At 40.6% G+C, this 9,440-nt stretch overlaps 1 protein-coding gene across 2 annotated transcripts in view; it reads left to right on the forward strand.

Annotated features, from left to right (window-relative positions):
- Positions 1-8,761, forward strand: part of Ppm1d (protein phosphatase, Mg2+/Mn2+ dependent 1D) — a 32,360-nt gene extending 23,599 nt beyond the window's left edge. For both annotated transcript variants that reach the window (XM_021231085.2, XM_005076909.4), the window contains exons 4-6: positions 688-878; positions 3,547-3,789; positions 7,314-8,761. In XM_021231085.2, the coding sequence (XP_021086744.1) occupies positions 688-878; positions 3,547-3,789; positions 7,314-7,871 (992 nt within the window). In that variant the 3' untranslated portion in view covers positions 7,872-8,761. The remainder of the gene's footprint in view (positions 1-687; positions 879-3,546; positions 3,790-7,313) is intronic.
- The last annotated feature ends 679 nt before the right edge of the window (positions 8,762-9,440 follow it).

Genomic DNA, 9,440 nt, shown 5'->3' on the forward strand with positions numbered 1-9,440 from the left:
AGACAGGGTTTCTCTGTGTAGCCTGGTTATCTTAGAACTCGCTCTGTAGACCAGACTGGCCTTGAACTCACAGAGATCCACCTGCCTCTGCCTCCCATGAGCAACCACTGCCAGGTTAAGGTAAATTTTTTTTTTTTTTTTTTGGTTTTTATGAGACAGGGTGTCTCTGTATTGTTTTGGAGGCTGTCGGTCCAGCCCGGCCTCGAACTCACAGAGATCCGCCTGCCCTGCCTCCCGAGTGCTGGGATTAAAGGTGTGCGCCACCACCGCCCGGCAAGGTCATTTTTATTTAAGTATGTCTGTACTTTGAGCAAGTTGTCTCCCATGCCCTCTTATCTGCATTCTTCACGCTCCCTCTCCCATTAGTCCCCATTGTTTACCCTAGACAGTTTCATTTCTAACTTTATTCTATAAATACATGATCTTTCATACCTGCTTAAAATCTAGGAATTACAAATGAGAGAAAATGTGGAATATTCTGAGACTGCTTAGTACTTTAAGGTTAAGGAAGAAGGTGTTTGCTGCAAATCTCCATGCTATGAGGGAGTTGTCCCTAGTATGTTTGCATGGGTTTTGAATATTGGCAGTGCTGTTCTGTACCTATTGGAATGGGCCTGGGGATTCTGCTGATGTGACACTCTTACCTTGAAAGCAATAATTACTGCATCTTTTGCTTCCTTTGCCCAGGTGACCTTTGGAGCTATGATTTCTTCAGTGGTAAGTTTGTGGTGTCACCTGAACCAGACACAAGTGTCCACACTCTTGATCCCCAGAAGCACAAATATATTATCCTGGGAAGTGATGGACTTTGGAATATGATTCCACCTCAAGATGCCATTTCCATGTGCCAAGACCAAGAGGAGAAAAAATACTTAATGGTGAGAAGGGAGGCTGGTTTGATACTGTCTAAAATGTTTGTGTCATGTTGTCCATGGTCATGAGTCTAGCTAAGGATGTTCATCTTGTGTCTCGTCATTGTTCTGAATAAAATTCATAACCATTTCCAGTCACTGTCCTCCTTTTCCCATATGCCTTTCAACCACTGGGCTTTTTTGTTCTTACGTACTTACCTACTTTGGATATTGCTTTTTTTTTTTTTTTTTTTTGGTTTTTCCGAGACAGGGTTTCTCGGTGCTTTGGATGGATACTTCTTATAAGTATGATCTACCACGGGGCCTTTTTTAAAATCTGGTTTTACTTAGCATAATATGTAAAGTGGAGTTTGTTCTCTGGCAGTGAGGATTGAATTCATAGTTTAGCAGATGCTGAGCAAGTGCATTAGCTCTGAGCTGCACCCTCAGACTGTTTTTTTCTTTTTTTAACTTTACTAAGATAGGTTCTCTCCTAAATTGATTAGGTTGACCTAAAATTTGTGTCTAGTTTTGGGGTTAATCCTCCTTCTTACCTTCCTGATAGTTGAGATTACACGTCTGTACCACCATGCTTCATGTTCAATCCTCCGCACCTAATCTGGAAAACAAACAGACTGTATAAATATCAATCTCATCAAATGTGAGTTTGGGAAAACTAAGAGTTGTCAAAATCCATTTTTATTTATTTATTTATTTTTTTTTTCAAGGCAGGTTTTTTTCTGTATTGTTTTTGTAGGCTGTCCTGGAACTCGCTCTGTAGACCAGGCTGGCCCTGAACTCACAGAGATCTGCTTGCCTCTGCCTCCCAAGTGTTGGGATTAAAGACGTGTTTATTACTCAGAGACGTAGTGTATTGCAGTTAGTGGTTATCTGATAACTAAGATGAGATAACTTGTGGGGTGGTGGTGGCACACACTTTTATCCCAGCACTAAGGAGGTAGAGGAGAGCCAGCTGGCCTGCCAGACATAGTGAGTTCTGGGATAGCCAGAGCTATACAGGGAGACCCTGTCTCCAAAAAGAATAGAAAAAGCATGTGTGGTATTACATTTCTCCATGGAGCTTTGCTGGGAAGTAAAGCTCTGCTGAAAACGTGAAAGGCAAAGAAATGCTTCACAGTGAGTCCTCCTGATCGCTGGTGTTGTCCCAAAGAGTTCAGGAACACAGGAGTTAGTGCTGAACACTGACATTGCCCTTAGTCAGTTTAGATAGTTTATACTCATACTTTACACCTTTGGTTTGGTTTGGTTTGGGTTTTTTGAGACAGGCTCTCATGTATCCCAGTTTGGTTTCAGACTCTGGCACCCGAGGCTGGCCTTGCACTCCAGACTCTCCTTCTTTCATGAGTGATAGGATTCCAGGTGTGCACCATCATGCCTGTCTCTCCTTTTTACATCACTAAAATTAGAATCTTTTTTCCAAATTGAGTATAGTAATTTTTCTTTTATGGTATATAAAGTTTCTGTAGCTCAAAACTCATGATACTCCACTTCTGAGTGAACATCTGTAATCATAGTACCTGGAATATGTGAGGCAGGAAGACGGAGAGTCCCAGGCCAGCCTGGGCCACACAGTAAGCTCTAGGATACTCTGACTCTCTCTGTGTGTTACCAGTCTGGGTCCCTGTTCTTGGGCACCAACAATCTTCCTGTTTCCTGAGTAGTTGGTACTACGGGTACATGTCACCATGGTGAGCTCAGAAGCTCTTCTTTTAGAAAGAATTTGGCCCCTGTAGCCTTTTTTCCACCATGCCTAATTGTCTTATTTGTTAATTATATTTATAATACTTAGTTCCTTTTAAAGATTACTCCAAGATAGAGAAAGGCAGATCTCTGAGAGTTTGAGGCCAGTCTGGTAAGTTCCAGGACAGCCAGATCAAGACCAGCCCCAAAAATAAAAACAATAGAATAAAATACAATCTTATCTGGTGGTTAAATTTGACACAAATGTGCCAGGTGTGATGGTACAAACCTGTGATTTCAGCACTGGAAAGGCTAAAGAAAGGGACCACGACCATGCTGGGATATAAAGGGAGACCTAACCTCAAAACAAACAGCAACAAGTGTTAATGCATGCATCTTCATCTCTGTAATCAGAAAGTCTAGTCTCCTCTAACTTTAGGAAAGTTACAGAGAGCTCATCTTTAAACTTTTTGTGTTGGTCTTTTTTTTTTTTTTTTTTTGTATTGTTTTTTGGTTTTTCAAGACAGGGTTTCTCTGTGGCTTTGGAGGCTGTCCTGGAACTAGCTCTGTAGGTCAGGCTAGCCTCGAACTCACAGAGAACCTCCTGCCTCTGCCTCCTGAATGCTGGGATTAAAGGTATGTGCCACCTCCGCCCAGTTAGTTTTTACATTTATAGGTGTATTATTTTAACATGATTATAGAGATTAAGAATTGAATTTTATTTAATTTGGTCATACTTAGCATGGTTTCTAATAAATTTTTTTAAGTTTTTGTTCATTGTGTTTCTGCATGTGGTTGTGCATGTGTGTTGGTCAGAGTGCAGTTTGATGGGGGACTGCTCCCTACCACCATGTGGGTCTAGGGGACTGAACTGGTGACATTGAGTCATTAGGCTTGGTGACAGATTAGATCCATCAAGGTTTTTAATTTGATACATATGTATTGGTAAGTAAATGAGAATCAATGGTCTTCCTTCTTGTTCTTTTAAATATAGGGTGAGCATGGACAATCCTGTGCCAAAATGCTTGTGAACCGAGCACTTGGCCGCTGGAGGCAGCGTATGCTCCGCGCAGATAACACGAGTGCCATCGTAATCTGCATCTCTCCAGGAGTAGACAATCAGGAGAACTTCACCAATGAAGATGAGCTGTTTCTGAACCTGACTGAGAGTCCTACTTACAACAGCCAAGAAACCTGTGTGATGACTCCTTCCCCAAGTTCTACACCACCAGTCAAGGTATTCAGTGCTACAGGGTGTGTGTGTGGGGGGTAGAGGAGGAGAGGGAGAGAGGAGAGAGGGGAAGAGGAGAGAGAGGAGAGGAGGGAAAGAATATGCGTAGTCCAGAGGTCAACTTTATATCTTTCCTTAGATGCTGTCTAGTTTTCTGAGATGAGGACTCATTGGGACCTGGAGCTCAACCAAGTAGTTTAGACTAGCTGGTCAGCAAGTTATACCTCCAAGCCTGCAATTACAATCATGTGCCATCATGCCTAGTTTTTTTAATAAGGGTTCTGGGGATCAAACTCAGGTCCTAATACTTACATAGGAAACACTTTACTGCCTGGGAGTTCTCCAGCCCATTTCTACAGTTTGAAAGTTATGTTAGTGTTACATAAAATTCATGCTTAGAGTGTTTATTTTGTGTGTGTGTTTACTTTTCTATTGCTGATCAGACACCATGACCAAGACAATTTTTTAAAAGGTTTATTTATTATGGATACAATGGCCAGAAGAGGGCACCAGATCTCATTAAGAATCGTGAGCCACCATGTGGTTGCTGGGAATTGAACTCAGGACCTCTGGAAGAGCAGCCAGTGCTCTTAACCTCTGAGCCATCTCTCTAGTCCCCCAAGACAACTTACAAAAAGAAAGTGCTTAATTTGGGTTATGGTTTTAGAGGGTTAGAGTCCCTGATGTGAAAGAACAGCTAAAAGCTCATTTTAATTTTTTTAGATTATTTCATTGAATGTATGCCTGGTGCCCTCAGAGGTTAGAAGAGAACATTGGATCCCCTGGAGCTGGAAATATGGACAGTTGTGAGCTGCTGTGTGGGTATTGGGAATTTAACCTGGGTCTTTTGCAAACCAAGTATTCCTTACTGCTAGCCATTTGTCAGCCCTGAGAGCTCACATCTTGATTCACAACAGGGGGGAGGAAGAGGTTTCTTTCCAAGGCAGGCAAGGTTGTGGGTGCCCTTGACAGCATGGGTAGAAGGACCATGTGTTCAAGGAAAATTATATTACTTTCTTGTTCCCTAACAACTCATGTAGTGATTCCTGCTGTAATTCCAGAACCTGGGCAAGTGGAGAGGCTTATACATGAGGATCACTCTTAAGTCTGAGATGAGCTTGGGCTACAGAATGAGATACTATCACAACAAAAATTTCTTAGCAAGTGAACTCTTGGGTTATATTAGCAAGAAAGGAAAGGAAAAGGAGGGACTAGAGAGATATCTCAGTGGGTAAAATACTTGATGTACAAGCAGGATGACTTGTTGTGTGAATCCCTAGAATCCATGTGAAAGTTGGACATCTAGTGAGAACATTTGTAACCCTGGCACCTCTGTGGGGAGATATAATGCAGAGAAGGGAATGTCTGGATATCCATGAGCCAGCTAGCTTGGCACACACAGCAAAAAGAAAACAAAGTACTCTTACCTTGTCTTTTCACAAGGCAGAAGTCTAGGACCAACACTCAGTGTTATCCTGAGCTTCGCTTGTGCACGGACACACCAGCACCTGCAGGCACACACAGGAGTGTGTACACATACACGAATATATTCATGAAAACCTGCAAGGTGTCATCACGTGTAAGTCCAGTGCCTGGCTGCTATTCTTATTAAGGTCTCTTCATGACCTGTTTTCTCAGTTTATATCTGGTGGCTAATGTTTGTCAGGTGAGTAAATTATTGTCTATCTGAGTTTCCATTATGACATAATAGCTTTAATCTTGTACTTTACATTTCCTACATGGGTAATAGTCACAAATTAGAATTTAAAAAGAAAACAGAAAAATTTTCATTTGTTATAGTGAGTCCCTCCATCACCAACATTAAGCTAACTAGTTTTAACAAGTTTTTGTCAGGAGGCCATTTAGAGAACTGGGGATGTAACTGAGTTTGCAGAGAGCTTGCCTGCTATACATGAAGCCCTGGGCTTGATTCATTGTGCTAAATAAATCTGAGTGTTGGCCTGTTCCTGTAATCTAGCACTAGGTAGTAGAGGCAGAAGAATCAGAAGTTCAAGGTCCTCCGTAGTTATATAGCAAGTTCAACACCAGCCTGGATTACATGACACACTGTCCCCAGTTTTTAAGGACCATGGGCATAGCTTAGTTGATGATAGTGCTTGCTGCCTAAGTTCAGCCCTGGGATCTGCCCAGTAGAAGCAGAGAACACATGTAACTCGTCCTCTGACTTCTGCACATGCATATTGTGGTACCTGTGCTCACACACATACATTTTTGAAAAGTGTAGTTAACAAAAAATTTAACTACATTTATTTTGTATGTACATATGTGTTTATACATATACATGTTATGGCAGTGTACATATGTGGAGATTGGTTTCCTTCTTCTACCATGTGGGTTCAGGGGAATTTAACTCAGGTTTTCAGGCTTGGCAACAAGTGCTTTAATCTGCTGAGTCATCTCACTGGCCCATTAAAATTCAATTTTTAAAAACATATTTAGGGGGGCTGGAGAGATGGCTCAGAGGTTAAGAGCACTGACTCCTCTTCCAGGGGTCCTGAGTTCAATTCCCAGCAACCACATGGTGGCTCACAACCATCTACAATTCAATCTGGTGTCCTCTTCTGGCATGTAGGCAGAACGCTGTATATGTAATAAATAAATCTTAAAAAAAACCACATATTTAGACTTCAAAGTTTACTTGTACAAGTAATAATATATATCATATATATTATTAGAATACTATAAGCCTGTAGGTGTTTAATGCATTGAATAGGAATTTGCTTTTTTACCCTAATTATGTCATTTTATATTAAAATTGAAAATGGAGCTTTAATCCCAGCCTCCAAAGCTACAGAGAAACCCTCTTGAAAAGCCAAAAAAAAGGTTTATGTAGGTAGGTAGGCATTATTTGATTTACCAGAAAGTTGGGATGATGTCATTGGCTTATCAAAATGTTTTTGTCATGGAAGAATATGGAAAAGAATAAGGATTTTATGTAAAATAATTCAAATTATTTCTTCCATAGTTTTTTATTACTGCACATAAAATGAAAATGTAGAGTTTGGACTGGCAATGGTGGCACACCCCTCTAATCTCAGCACTGGGGAGATAGAAGCAGGCATATCTTTGAGTTTAAGGCCATCCTGGTTTACAGAGTGAGGACAGCCAGAGCTACACAGAAAAACCCTGTCTTATGAAATAAGGAAAGGAGGAAGGAATGAAAGAATATGGAGTTTGGGTAAAGAAATTAAAATATCAATAGCAGTAATTTTGCTCTTTTCTGCATCTGGCACAGTGTGAATGGCTTGGTAGAGTGTGTGCTTGTGTCTGTTTTAAGAGGTCTGTTTTGAGGCTTTGGAGTACCTTATTTGATCCAGACTGTAGTTGCGATGTACCTGTGAGCACGAGTCGTCTCCATCTGTTCTGATGAAGGTGTGGCTCTTCCTTTGATGCCTTTGTATCGACTGCTTCCTTTGCAGCACTCCCCCTCCTACCTGGTGCAGAAAATATATGGTAAAGGAAGTGAGTGCATTCTATGGTTTTATTTATTTTTCATTTTCTTTTTCTAGTCACTGGAAGAAGATCCATGGCCAAGGTTGAATGCTAAGGACCATATACCTGCTCTTGTTCGTAGTAATGCTTTCTCAGAGAAGTTTTTGGAGGTCCCAGCTGAGATAGCTCGAGGGAGTATCCAGACTGTAGTGATGACCTCAAAAGATTCAGAGGCACTTGAAGAAAATTGTCCTAAAGCCCTGACTTTAAGGATTCACGATTCTTTGACTAATACCCTGTCAGTTGGCCTTGTGCCGACTAACTCAACAAATACTATCATGGACCAAAAAAATTTAAAGATGTCAACTCCAGGTCAGATGAAAGCTCAAGAAGTTGAAAGAACTCCTCCTGCCAATTTTAAAAGGACATTAGAAGAATCCAACTCTGGCCCTCTTATGAAGAAGCACCGACGAAATGGCTTAAGTCGAAGTAGTGGGGCCCAGGCTTCCAGTCTCCCTGCAGCATCCCAGCGCAGACACTCAGTCAAACTGACCATGCGGCGTAGACTCAGGGGCCAGAAGAAGATTGGAAATCCTCTTCTACAGCAGCACCGGAAAACTGTGTGTGTGTGCTGAGATGGGCCTGGGAAGTGGGCTCTTCCTACCTAGGATACGAGGGCTTTTTAAACTTGGTGCCGAAGTTGAACTTTTTTAAAGGGGACAAATAAAGAGTATACAGTTTTGACTTTTTGGAATTTAACAGTTTTATCCTGGCCTTGTACTTGCCTGTACTACAAATGTGAATTTTGTAGATGTAGGGAATAAGTTGCTGTAAAATGTGTGTAAATCTGTATCCTTTACACAAGTCCAGTCTCTTACTCTGACACATAGTAATTGTTATAACAGGGCTAACGTGGAAGAAAACTCAGAAGAATCTGTAAGATTTTAAACGTGTTTAAACTTTTTAAAATGCTTATTATACACTTGTATACACCACTTGTGAAGAACACATGACTTTTTAAAGAAAATTAGTAAGCAAACTGGAAAAGTGATGTATTTTCATAGTGATCTGTGCTCCACTTAATGTTTCTTAGGGACCATTAGTGTCTTTTAAAAAGATTTTATTTCTCATTTCATAACCCATAACTTAACATTTCATAGGAAGAGCATTGAGCCATGCTAACGTCGCTGATTTAGTCTCCTTGTCCCACTTACTCTATGCAGTATCTCTTAAAACTGCAGTAGCATTTTTTCTAGAATAGTACATCTGAAATGCTTACTGAAATTTCTGGCATAGAAGGAGGTGTGTTTGCCTAAAACACCATCATTTGTTCCAGATCAGTGACATTAGGACATATAGTTACCCTCTTCTAGTGTTAGCTTAAATTACGTAAAGTTTTTCTTGCTATTTCAATAACAGATGGTGCTGCTAATTCCCAACATTTCCTAAATTATTTTATATCATACTGTTTTCATTGATTATTCAAGAATGTCCATCTAATAAATCAGTGAACTGTTGCTCTTTATGCTGCTGGCGTTTTGTTGGTGACTTTTTTTTCCTTTCAAGTGTAGACTTCTTTGTGTAGCCTTGGCTGTCTTGGAACTAGCTTTGTAGACCAGGCTGGCCTTGAACTCACAGAGATCCACCTGCTTATGCCTCCTAAGTGCTAAGATAAAAGGCGTGCGACACCACTGCCCAGCTTGTTTGTTGGTGAATCTTTATGGTAGGTACTAACAGTTGTGTACATGTAAGTTTTTTGTACTCTGAGTTCTTATTTTAATATAGATCACATAGAAACAAATATCTAACAATATAATTCAATTATAGCTTGTAAGTGTTCAGTAAAGGTCTGGCCTCTTTCTTTGGTAATACAATAAAACCTAAAGGGAAATACTAAAGTACCAAGAGTATATAAATGTGGCGTATGTGTAATTGTACTCTTAAACTGTTAATTTGGAACAAGAAGCCTCATTGAGGGTTGGGGATGTGGCTGAGCTGATAGAGTACTTGCCTCACACATAAGAAGTCCTGGGTTTGACCACAGAAATGCACAAACCAGGTATTTTGGCATATGCCTGTAATCCTTGCACTCAGGAGGTAGAAGGAGAAGGATCAAGGATTCAAAGTCATTCTCTGCTACAAACTTTTAGGCCAACCAGAGATACCTGAGACTGTCTCAAAACAATAATGGATAAAACAAAACC

The sequence above is a fragment of the Mesocricetus auratus genome, unplaced genomic scaffold, assembly GCF_017639785.1.
Source record: "Mesocricetus auratus isolate SY011 unplaced genomic scaffold, BCM_Maur_2.0 Super-Scaffold_100007, whole genome shotgun sequence".
Taxonomy (NCBI): domain Eukaryota; kingdom Metazoa; phylum Chordata; class Mammalia; order Rodentia; family Cricetidae; genus Mesocricetus; species Mesocricetus auratus.